The sequence below is a fragment of the Zingiber officinale genome, chromosome 7A (genome assembly GCF_018446385.1).
Source record: "Zingiber officinale cultivar Zhangliang chromosome 7A, Zo_v1.1, whole genome shotgun sequence".
Taxonomy (NCBI): Eukaryota; Viridiplantae; Streptophyta; class Magnoliopsida; order Zingiberales; family Zingiberaceae; genus Zingiber; species Zingiber officinale.
The window spans coordinates 86,913,086-86,926,455 of NC_055998.1; the positions used below are offsets into that span (position 1 = coordinate 86,913,086).

General features: G+C 37.7%; 1 protein-coding gene across 1 annotated transcript; it reads right to left on the minus strand.

The window, feature by feature from the left end:
- Positions 1-11,668: 11,668 nt before the first annotated feature.
- On the minus strand, positions 11,669-13,067 carry LOC121999498 (LRR receptor-like serine/threonine-protein kinase ERECTA). The gene is made up of 2 exons (XM_042554171.1): positions 11,768-13,067; positions 11,669-11,691 (listed from the first exon to the last, which is right to left on the minus strand). The coding sequence occupies exons 1-2, from the start codon at positions 13,065-13,067 to the stop codon at positions 11,669-11,671; spliced, it is 1,323 nt and encodes a 440-aa protein (XP_042410105.1).
- Between the last annotated feature and the right edge of the window lie 303 nt (positions 13,068-13,370).

Here is a 13,370-nt window from a genome sequence, read left to right on the forward strand (position 1 = left end):
GTCCCGAATTGTTCTACAAATACATAATAGACTCGGACCTTCATAATAATATATATATAGTTTTCAAATACTTCCTTATTTCACACACCATCAAATGATTGCACCGTTATTCATATTCTAGCTAGTAGAGCAGCATATAAGCTGGAGAGTTTCTCTTTGATGGGAAAGTATAATCAGCAAATAATAAGGCTTTCAAGTTCAACTTTGCTCCTGCCTTCACCTTCCAAACTTCACTGCGAGTTGCACATAGCTCCAGTCGTAAATCCTGTCCGCCATCTGGAAGACAGCAATTTTGACGGACTTTTTCATCATCATTGTGCCCCAATATGCCCAAAATCCAAGTATAAATCCCATAGCAACGAAGGCAAAATCCAGAACTATTTCAAGCTTGCCGCCATTACCATCATCATCAGTATCTCATGCACAAAGTCGTCCTTGTTGGGATATATTGCAGGGTCATTGAAGGTTGAAAATTGATTCCATGTGGGAACTCTTCCCGACAACTTATTGAAAGAGAGATTCAAGTGGCTGAGAAAGATTAGAGCAGATAAATTGGCGGGAATTGTGCCTGTGAGATTTTCCATTGGCAAGTCAAGAGAAAATTGTAGGGGTTTAATTAATACCATGAAGATAAATCATAGAAATTCTAGATTTCAAATTAATTTAGAAGACTCATGCTCATGATCTTGTCATCATTTAGTTTACAACAATATAACGAAATCAAAACAATGACGAAAGCAATAAAAGAATTTGAATCAAGATTTGTGGTCATTTGATCAATAGCCATTGGAAAAACATCAAATCCAAAAGGAAGAAGTACAAGCTCGCATCCGAGTGGATCTTTTGCAGGAGTTCAAGCGATGGTGATCGTATTCCTTTTCCGAATAGGGTGAAAGGAGAATCGTACGTGATAATAACTCTACGAGGACCACAACCCATATATATAGCCTCATAACCCAATTTCATAATTAGCCTATCAATAATAATGAAAAAGCTAGTTAACAAGTTTCTACACACATAATATGATTCAATAAACTAAACCCATAATAAATACATCCATCAGATCACTTTATTGGGTTTGTTCGTAGTGACAAGTTTGTGTATTACCACCTTAACATGTAAACTCACCTAATAGAGAAACAAAATCCAACAAAAATAACTCTGTCAAGACTATAATGTTTTCAAGCATTCTACCTGTCAAGTGATTGTTGGACAAGCTCAGAAAGTGCAGACCATGGAGCATCGTCATCTCTTTTGGGATTTCACTCGAAATATTACTGTGCAATAGGTCAATGCTAGTCATGAGGGAGAGAATTTTAATGTATTCATTGGTTGATTCTTTGACAGTTATTAGCAAAGGGATTTCAGTAGACTCCCAAAAGATTGAAGTTGTTGTCAGATAAGTTCAACTAAAGTCAGTGCAGGAAATTCATGTTTTTCTGGGACAAGATGATTACTATTAGAGATTTGTTGAATGATTTTCTAGTATCGCTACATCTTTGACCCAATTGACTAGAAAGGGGGTTAAGTTTACTTGTCACGACTTGTCAAGCAAGTTTCTAGGAGCTCAAGAAAAGGTTGGTTAGTGCAGTAGTGTTAGTTATTTCGTCTGGAGAGGATGAATTCGTTCTTTACATAGATGTATTAGTTCAGGAATTAGGTACAATTTTAATATAGCATGATCAAGTGGTAGCTTATATTTCTTATTGGCTGAAAAATCATAAGAAAAAATATCTTGTTCCTGATTTACTTAAAATTGTAATAGGAGATTGTAACCTACTCTACTTTATTTGACCTCTTAAATAAGATTAAAGTCATATACATCTTTTCTAATTACTCACTTAACAATTTGGGCTTACTATTTGCTTTTCTTGGCCTCTAGTTTTGCAAGCACATGCACCCCTTTGATATTGTAGTTGGTTTCAAGTTGTACATTGAGTTGTTTAGAGATCTCTACATGCAATTTCTAGTTTGACTTGAAATTTGCTTTGTTGTGTTTATGTTTTGTTTCATCTATTATTTTATTCATACAGTTTTCATTATATACAAAGAAAATGATATATAAATACATAAATGTGATGAATTTCTCAGTTATCTTGCTATTTATATGATTCTTAGATTTCTTTTATTATATTGTCACTGAGTAAGGTACCTTTTAATATGTTACATCCAGGGTGTGACATTATCCATTGATATACAAGAGCTCACGGTTGGTAAATTTGCACAATGAAAATTATTATCATTGCATGCATTAGAATTGCTATAATCTTGAAACATAGCACTGATGAAGGTATTTTACTAAATACTTTATTAAAAGAAAGATTCAAGATCTTAAGAAAAGTGAGATATCTTATATCTACTAGGATGACACCGGTGAAGGAGTTTGAGCTTAAGCATAAAATTTGTAAAGAAGTTAGATATCCAACCCATGTCAGTATTTTGCTAGGAATTTTATTTTCACCAAGATCAAGAGTGACTAACAATTTGCAATATTCTAAGAAAGAAGGAAATTACCCAGAGATGCTATTATAGTTCAAAGATAGATATTGATCTTTGACATTGTGGGAATGTACCAGATAAGTGATTGTCAGACAAATTAATAACAAGAATGGAAGTTAAATTACATAAGAAAGTGGAAACTAACATTGTGTGGTTATCAGACAACAGTAAAATTTCAAGGGATGCATTCCCTAAGCTGGCTGGAATTGGTCCTTCAAATGAGTTATTGGAAAGATCAGTAAATGGACAAAGAGTAGAAGGTGTTGGGCGTTACACTTGGCAGACGAAAGGGTTCGTCCCTTTCGCTGCCGCAAACAGCAATTTGCTGGGAACGCCAAGGAGACGAAGGGGCGTCCTTTCCCCTTCGTCTTCCTCAGCCTTCTTATAAGAGGCGTCCAAGGCAATCAGAGGTGAGGGGAGGCTGATGCGAAGGTAATCAGCGAGTACAGGCATGAGGTGATCAGTGAGCAAAGAGAGAATGTCTAGGGACGGGATTTGGTTTGTGGAAGAGTCCGAGAAGATTCCGTGTGGTGATCTTCTCGGCGACAGCAGCAGCGACGTCTCCGGCGGTTCGTCGGTGACTTCATTGACCGACGTCTTTGGTTGCGGTTCTTCGGGAGATCCATGTGAGTAGTTATCGCATTATTCAATTGATTCGTTTTAGTTTTTCATGCTCTCAAAACTACCAACAATGGTATCAGAGCATGTATAGTTTTGAAAGCATGGAAATCGACGCGAAAAAGCTCGCGTTTTCTTGTTCTGTTGCGAAGAAGACGATACTGTTCATCAATTGAATCGATTAACCAATCGATTCAATTGGATTGAATCGATTGAAATGATTTTTCAATCGATTCAAAATCGCGGGATGAACAATGCTTTTAACGAAGCACAGTGAGAAGAAGATACTACTTCAATCGATTGAAGAATCGATTGAAGAGAAGAAAAATAGAATGAACAGTGTTTTTACGAAGCACTAGAAAGAAAAAAAATCATCGACTGAATCGATTCAGGTATCCTTGAATCGATTAAAGGCATGAACAATTTTGTTTTTCTTCCAAGCACAGTAAATCGTAATCGTTGCATGCAGAACTACTGTTTAAGATTTAATTGATAATCAATTAAATAAACAGTGCATGAGTTAAACTTTAATTAAATATATTTATTAATTAATTAAATACATAAGAAAATGTATTATTAATTAATAAATAAATATTTAATTAATTTATGGTTCAATTTACTGAAAATGGAACCATACCAACTTGTCCGATCAAACCCATGTCTGGTTTAAATTATTGATTGATTTAAGCAGACCAATTTGATTCAATAATACCTAAAGCTGGTTTAAATTATTTGTTGGTTTAACCAGCCCGGTTTATTATTGAATTAATTGGGTATTCTTGATTACAGAAGTTGGGTTGATCGAATGTGACCGGATTAGTTCCGTTGTGCCAGATTTGATCAAAAACATTAGATTTGTTCTAATGACTCAGACTTAATCCAATGGGCATTGGATAAATCAAACGGACCTGAGTTTGATTAATAAGTCTGTGATTGACTCAAATTAGCTTAAACGAAAACAGAACATAGGTCAAATTAGATTAGTTCTAATGAGGACAATAGATTGAGCTTAAGATTCGGATTCATGATTGACCAATCCAATGTGTCAGTCACATGAGACTCCCCAAAATAAGGAAATTTGTTTTTCTTAATTGCTTGTGTATACTGTATATTTTGTACTATATGTGGGAATTGAATTTGACCGGTTTTGTACTGGTCAATCGGTTTTGTACTGACATCATGTTTTTCAATTCCAGATACAAAGAATGGTATACACGATGACTGGTCGCTATGAACGACAACATGAGCTGTGGGAGGAGATCAAGAAGCTGGAATATGACCTGGATCACGGAGTCGGTAGGCTTATTGGTCGGCTCGATTGGTTGTTCTGGAATCTCGAGCAAGAAGGGTATCCAGTTCAGGAAACAGAAAGAAGATTTTCTCTGGTTTATTCATTATCGGAACATCTGAGGCAGATAGCATTCCAACTTTGGGATGATTCTGATGGGCACATCTCATACTCAGAGATGTGCAGACAACTACTTCATCTGCAATGGGGTCCTGATGAATCTGAAGAGGATCCAGAAATGGAGTCTGAAGATTTAGAGGAGGATCCAAATCCTGTAGAATCTGAAGATGATCCTGAAATGAACCTTGAAGAATTTGAAGAGGATCCATTTTAAGATGATCCTGAAATGAACCTTGAAGAATTTGAAGAGGATCCAAAAATGGATCCTGAAGATTCTGAGGAAGATCCAGAGATGGATTCCGAGGACGATCCAGAGATGGATCCTGAGGAGGATCTAGAGATGGATCCCGAAGGATCAGAGGAGGATCCTCAGGAGTGTGTAGAAGATCCAGAGATGGATCTGATGGATACATCTGAGGCTGATCCACCTATCATAGAATCTGGGATAAACGGGATGCAATTACCCACTGCTCTAGCATTTATCCTAGTGGGAGTAGTGCTAGCTTATCTAGTTTATTAGTGTTCTGTTACTGTCGTTATGTACGAACAGTGTAAGCTCATCTAGTTTTTGAGTCATGTAATAATTTCTGTTGTTTTGTACGAACAGAATTATATAATAAAAGTTATGTTATATGTTAACTAACTTGGAAATGATTAGTTCATTTCATGATATGATTGGTTCATATAAATATGATTCATTCATATAAAATGATTTGTTCATTAGTTGGGATATGTGTAATATAATTGATCAGTGTTGATTAGATTAGAACATACAAATGATGAGTGGAAACAATATTATCACTTGATTTTGTAAACTAACTCTAATTTACATTGAGTCAATAAATAGTTGCACATATATGAATTACACTGAAATAATAAATAATTTGTTTATTTATGTAGATCACGGCAACTAAAAACATCATAGCTGAACTCAATAAGGGTGAGAAATTATATGGGGATAACTACAAAATCTGGCACCTCAAGATACAATATGTTCTTGAGGAACAAGAAGTTCTGGAGGCTCTAAACCAAATCATGGAGGAACCGGTTGATGGTTCCACAGCACAGCACAGACGTGACCTTGATGCCTATAAGGCATGGAAAAGGAAGGACTCCATTGCTAAGGGTATATTGATTAGTTCAATGGTGGATGACCTGGTATTTGAGTATGAGCCATTACCATCGGCTCATGTTGTCTGAGTAGCCCTTAGAGAGAAGTACAGTCTGAGTAAGCTCCGTCAGCTAACTATCAAGTTTGATAGTTGTAAGAAGCGCTCGAATGTTACCATGGCCCAACATCTCAGGGAGATGGGTAACATGATTCGAGAGCTTAAGACTGCTGGTTATACATTGACCGATGAACAACAGGTTCAGGCAGTTATCCGTTCCCTTCCTGATTCTTGGGAAACGATGAAATAGAACCTGACCCATAGTGAGAGTATCAAGACTTTCACTGATGTCTCACGCCATGTGGAACTTGAGGCGGAGAGGATTGAATCCGCAAGGATTTCGGGTCAAGCTTTTGTAGCTGAAGGTTCTGGTTCCAAGAATAAGAACAAGTGGTTCAAGAAAGGAAAGGGGAAAGGAAAGGAGGCTAATGCTGTTGCTGCGAAAAACCAAATCAAGAAGAAAGGAAAGAAATATGGACAAAAACCTAAGAGCAGGTTGACTTGCTTCAACTGTGGCAAGAAGGGACATTTTGCTCGGGATTGTACTGAGCCTAAAAAGGTAAATCCATTTTTGTCTTCTTTCCACGAGCAATGTATTGCAAGTACAGTGTTGTTAGCTGATTCGTATCCTTTGTGGATTATAGATTCAGGAGCAACGAACCACGTAGCTCATGATCGAGCTACATATGTGGAGTACCGTCGGGTACCAGCTGGCAACAAATGGATATATGTAGGAAACAATGCAAGAATTGAAGTCAAAGGAATTGGCACTTGCAAGCTCAACCTACGTGGTGGAGGCACCTTGTTTCTACATGATGTCCTGTACGCTCCTTAGATTCGACGGAATCTGGTTTCCATTATTTGTCTTCTTGATTTAGGTTATAATGTAAATTTGTATAGCCGTTGTGTGGAACTTCGAATTAACTCTGTGTTAATTGGATATGGTTATGTAACAAATGGTTTTATGGTTCTTGATGTCAAACCAAATAATAATAGTTATTTTTCAAACATTGCTCTTACTAGTAATGCTGATGTTAATAATGAAATTTGGCATGCTAGATTGGGACATATAGGACAAGAACGAATGAATAGATTAGCTAAGGAGGGCCTATTAGGCACTCATGCTAAGATTAACTTGTTTGTATGTGAGCATTGTCTTGTTGGAAAGACGACTAGGAAACCATTTGGTAAGGCTATTAGGGCTGAATCACCATTGTAATTAATTCATTCGGATATTTGTGGTCCGATGAATATGAAGGCTAGAAATGGGAGTTCTTATTTCATTACATTTATCGATGACTTCACACGTTTTGGTCATGTGTATTTGATTTCTCACAAATCTGAAGCATTGGATTGCTTTATTCGTTACTTGAACGAAGTTGAGAATCAATTGGAACGTAAGGTTAAAACCTTGCGCACTGACCATGGAGGAGAATATTTGTCTGATCAGTTCAAGACAATGTGTAATGAGAAAGGGATTATTAGACAGCTAACTATCCCTGGAACTCCACAGCAAAATGGGGTTGCTGAAAGAAGAAATAGGACTCTTCTTGAAATGGTTAGGTCTATGATGGCGCAAGCTAATTTGCCAATCTCCTATTGGGGAGATGCATTACTAGTAGCGACCTATATACTTAACAAAGTGCCTTCAAAGTCAGTTCCATCTACCCCACATGAACGTTGGACAGGCAGAAAGCCGAATCTGAGTAATCTGAGACCTTGGGGGTCAGCTGCCTACGTTCATGATAAGACTCACGAATATGAAAAACTATGACCCAGAAGTAAGAAGTGTATCTTTATAAGGTACTCTGAGACCTCTAAGGGTTATGTTTTTATTGGTGAGCGACAAGATGGAACCATCTCTGAGATAGAGTCAAGAGATGCTACTTTTCTAGAAACTGAGTTCCCAACACGAGATGAAGTTGATAAGACAATTCCTCTATATGAGATAGAAGAGGAGGATAATGCTCCTTTATCAACGAATCAGGAGATGCTTGAATCTAGTCAACCGAGAGGGAGTAATTTGCCACTGAATGAGTCAGTTTCTCAACAGTCTAACCTTCGAAGAAGTAGTCGTCAGATTATTCCTCACAGAAGGTTTGATATTGAGAATGAGGCATTAATGGTTCTCCCAGTTGATGATGAGGAACCTCGAACAGTTGAGGAAGCTTTGAGCAGCTCAGTTAGAAAAGAATGGAAAATTACAATGGATGAAGAAATGAAGTCAATGAGAAAGAATCAAGTTTGGGATTTAGTCGATCTTCCTCCGGGCCGAAGGGCTATTGGGAATAAGTGGATTCTTAAAGTAAAGAGGAAAGCAGATAGATCGATTAATCGATACAAAGCTCGATTAGTTGCAAAAGGATATACCCAAATGGAGGGTATTGACTTTGAAGAGACATTCTCCCCAGTTGTGAAGTTTGTGTCAATACGTGTCATCCTAGCTATAGTAGCATACTATGACATGGAATTACATCAGATGGATGTAAAAACGGCTTTCCTTAATGGTAATCTTGACGAAGAAATCTATATGGTACAACCAGAAGGTTATGTTGCTGAAAGCCAAGAGAAAAGAGTATGTAGACTTCGAAAGTCTATATATGGGCTAAAGCAAGCGTCAAGACAATGGAACATAAGATTTAATGAAGTAATATTATCTTATGGTTTCGAAATGATTAATGAGGATCATTGTGTTTACCTAAGAGAGGAAAAAGGAAAGCTTGTCATTTTATCATTATATGTTGATGATATGCTAATAGCTTGAAGTGACATAAAGTGTGTGATAAAAGTCAAAAGTTGGCTTTCATCACAATTTGACATAATAGATATGGGAGAAGCAGAGTACATCTTAGGAGTGAAGATCGTTAGAGACCGATCAAAGAGGCTTTTGGGTTTGTCTCAAGAAGCTTATATCACTAAGATGCTACAACACTTCAATATGTCATATTGCAACATTGAACAGACGCCTATTGCGAAAGGTACTGTCTTGAACAAAAGTATGTATCCCAAGACTCCTGAGGAAATAGCCGAAATGAAGAAGAAACCATATGCTAGTGCTATTGGTAGTTTGATGTACACTATGTTGTGTACTCGTCCCAATATAAGCTATGCTGTTGGCTTAGTTAGTCGTTTCCAGTCAAACCCAGGATCGAGACACTGGAAAGCAGTAAAGAGGATATTCAGATATCTTAAAGGAACAACTGATTATTGCCTCTGTTTCCAAGGATCAGATATGAGCCTAAGTGGCTACTCAGATGCAGATTGGGCAGGGGACCTTGATGACAGAAAATCCACATCTAGCTATGTCTTCTTGCTGAATGATGGCGCCATCTCATTGAACAGCAAGAAGCAGGCTTGTGTAGCCTTGTCGACAATGGAAGCTGAGTATGTGGCTTGTGCAGCGGCTATGCAAGAGGTTGTCTGGCTAAGAAGGTTCCTGAAGCATCTGGGGATTGCTGAGGATAGTGAGAGTCCTGTTACTGTGTACTGTGACAGTCAAGCTGCGATAGCTTTTTCCAAGGATCCCAAATACCACAGCAAAGGCAAGCATATAGAAATTAAGTATAATTTTGTAAGGGATATTGTTGACAAGAAAAAGATTATTCTTGAGTACATCCCTACACAAAAAATGCTTGCTGATCCTTTTACTAAGCCATTGACTAAAGAGTCATTTCATGGGCATATGAAGTCTTTGGGACTTCGAAGAATGTAACAATTGTAAAGACATTTTGATAAATGAAAAATACCATGATCTATTCAGTGTATATGTCTTGGTTACATTCGAATAAAAGTCTCGATAAGCATGTTGGCAGATTGGGATTGGTCCACTCACATGGACAATCATCTCTATTTGTTAAGTACGAATAGAGGTAAGACCGTTGCTTATGGGACAGCTGTTGTAGCTGTGAATAGAGACATACCCATAAGTTAAGGTCGCCTTGATATTTGTGTCAAGATGAGATCATTTGTGTAATGATTGGAGTAAATGCACCCACCATTTACTGAATCTGCTTGAAGCCAGATTAGAATTCATATGTTGAATTTAGGATTAGACATTGGGAATGTCTAGATCGAAATCTGTACGATGTTAAATTTGAAAAAAAACATGCGCTCTTTTTGGTAAAAAGAATAACATCGTAGCATGTGATTCATACCACATGTGCTATGGCGACAAGAAGGGTTGTAGGAGAATGGATCCCTACTTCTCTACTATATGAGACCCTTGAGATTATAAGTTAATCTCAATTTTACCCTAAGTAACTATTTAGCTGTCTACTTGAAGTTCTGGTCAGTGACTGCTACTTTAGCATGTTTCCTATTGGCTATGGATGATTCGGTCTATGGAGCATAACTAGGAAAGCGACTGATTAGAATGAATGGATTCTAGCTAAAAAGGAAGATTAAGATTGATTTATATCTGCGACATTTATTCACTGGTACCGGTTACATTTTTAGTTCAGTACATAAAATGTAATTGTGAATAATTTGTTTGATTAGAGGTGTTGAACATACTCTTGACATATGGTCAATATGAGGGATTAGAGATGTTCATGATGATGTAAATAATTTAATCTGGGGTAAAGGCAAGCCATTTATGTCTATGATTCGTTCTATGGACATTAATGTCTCTGATTTGTTCTATGGAGCAGCTAAGTAAGGTGTGACAATCTTCTTAGCAATTGAATGCTCACTGTGCTTGCTGTCGCACGAACCATTTTCCCTAATGTATGGAATGGATGTTCTGATCTGGTCTTCGTGACTTGATTCTCATAAAGTCTATGTGACTTATTTGGTCTTTGTGACTAAATTTTGCTCTGGTCTTCGTGACTTGATCCTCATAAAGTCTTCGTGACTTATTTGGTCTTTGTGACTAATTTCACTCTGGTCTTCGTGACTTGATCACCTTATAGTCTATGTGACTGACATGGTCTATGTGACCATATGGATTGACTTGGACGAGTGGGAGATGTTGGGCGTTACACTTGGCAAACGAAAGGGTTCGTCCCTTTCGCTGCCACAAACGGCAGTTTGCTGGGAACGCCAAGGAGACGAAGGGGCGTCCTTTCCCCTTCGTCTTCCTCAACCTTCTTATAAGAGGCGTCCAAGGCAATTAGAGGTGAGGGGAGGCTGATGCGAAGGTAATCAGCGAGTACAGGCGTGAGGTGATCAGTGAGCAATGAGAGAACGTCTAGGGACGGGATTTGGTTTGTGGAAGAGTCCGAGAAGGTTCCGTGTGGTGATCTTCTCGGCGACAGCAGCAGCGACGTCTCCGGCGGTTCATCGGCGACTTCATCGACCGACGTCTTTGGTTGCGGTTCTTCGGGAGATCCATGTGAGTATTTATCACATTATTCAATTGATTCGTTTTAGTTTTTCATGCTCTCAAAACTACCAACAGAAGGAATTAGACCACTCAGATTAATTGAGCTTAAGTCAAGATTTTGAAGCCAACTGTACGTTAGAATGAAATTTGAGAACCAGAGTGGAATTGTTCCTAAGAGTTCTACTCTTGATAGATATATATAGTGAATACAAAAATCTTTGGGATTGGATCCATGAGGGAAACATACCTCCCAAATGACAGAAACTCATATCAATTTCGGAGGCACTAAAAGGAAGAAACCAATCACTCGGAAAAACAACATTCAAGGAGTTAAAAGATATATTCAAGTACGATAATCTTGTAAGCTGGGAAAATGAGCTTTAGTCATGTTACCTTGCAGAGAATTCGAGGAGAGGTCCAATTCCGCTAAATGAGCTAACAATAGAAGACTAGATGGAATTCTTCCACTCAAATTATTGCCAGCAATAAGTAAGTTTGATAACATTCCTCCTTCTGAACAATTAGATAAGCCATCAAGTAGATCTGTTAACTCTCCATTGATATTGTTCAATGACAATTGTAGGACACCTAGGTTGCATAGGCAACCAAAAGCCTTTGGTATTTCTCCTGTTAAGTGATTTTTTGATATATCTAATTGAAACAAGTTGGAAATTCTACCAATTGTTTTTGGTATTTGCCCTGTCAAGTGATTATCTGATGCATTCAAATACCTCAAGGTGGAAATTATACCAATTGTTTTTGGTATTTTTCCTGTTAAGTGGTTCTCTGATACATCCAAATAATTCAAGTTGGAAATTCTACCAATCGTTGTTGGTATTTGCCCAATGAGAAAGTTGGCGTGTAAATTTAATCTTAACATATTTTGAAGACTCCCTAAACTTTTTGGTATTTCTCCGGTAATCTTATTTCTAGACAAATCCAATTCCTCCAAGGAAACCAAATTACCTACACTCTCTGGTATTGGCCCTGTGATATTGTTTCCTCTCAAATATAGAACTACCAAATTTGTAAGGTTTCCTAGGTTCAGTGGCATCTCTCCTGTTAAGTGGTTTTCTGATACATCCAAATGTTGCAAGGTGGAAATTCTAGCAATCATTTTTGGTATTTCTCCTGTTAAATGGTTCTTTGATACATCTAGATACTTTAAGGTGGAAATTCTACCAATAGTATCTGGTATTTGCCCATTGATAGCGTTGGCATGCAAATCTAATTTCACTAAATTTTGAAGATTCCCCAATGCTTTTGGTATTTCTCCAGTAATGTTATTTTCTGACAAATCTAATTCCTCCAAGGAAACAAAATTGCTAACACCCTCTGGTATTGATCCTGTGATATTATTTTCGTACAAATATAGAAATACCAAATTTGTAAGGTTTCCTACATTCACCGGCATCTCTCCTGTTATATGATTTTTAGACAAATCAAGATACTCCAAATGGATAAGTTTCCCTATTGTTCTCGGAATATCTCCAGTTATTTGAGTGTAGGACATACTCAAGTGTCTCAAGCTTGTGAAATCCCCTAACATCTCTGGGATTCTCCCATAGATGTTATTATCGTGTAATGCTAAGAACTCCAGTCGGCGCGGAAGGATGGACAGAATTGTTGAAATTTCTCCAGATAACAATGAATTCCATCGCAAATCTAAATATTGCAACATTCTGCTAACATTCTTCAGAATTGTAGAAATTTCTCCTGCTATTTTATTTCCAAACAAAACTAACTTCCTCAAATTATGTAGAGCTCCCAAAGCAACTGCTAGCCCCTCGAAGTCAAACACCCTCGAGCATCTAGATAGATCGAGGTGTTCGAGATTACTGGCATTAGACAACCACCTCAACATTGAAGCACTAATGCCCCATTCATACCCACTGAGATCGAGTATGGTGAGGGATGTCAGGTTAAATGTGGGTAAAGAATGTGGAACACGTGGGAGACTTGCATCCCTCAAAAGCAAAACTTGTAGAGTAGGAATCAAATTAATTTGGTGGAGCCAATTGGTTGCTTTAGAGAGGTCGACACAACTCATGTCGAGATAGTGTAGAGAATTTAAGTTGGAGAGCCAACTTAAGTCATGTGTGAATAACATTGTCAATGACCAACAATTTTCAAGGTCGAGGTATTTTAAGTGGGAAAGGTTCCCCAATAGGGGAGAAATTAATCCACGGGAAAAGGTATTGGAGAGGTTAAGGTATTCCAAGTGCACAAGTGAGGCAATCATGTCAGGTACATGCGCATATGAGAAGTTATTAAAGCTCAAATCCAAGTATCTCAAATGCTTCAGTTCAAACAAAGAAGCATTTACCTTGCTTGCTGTAAAATACCGAAAATG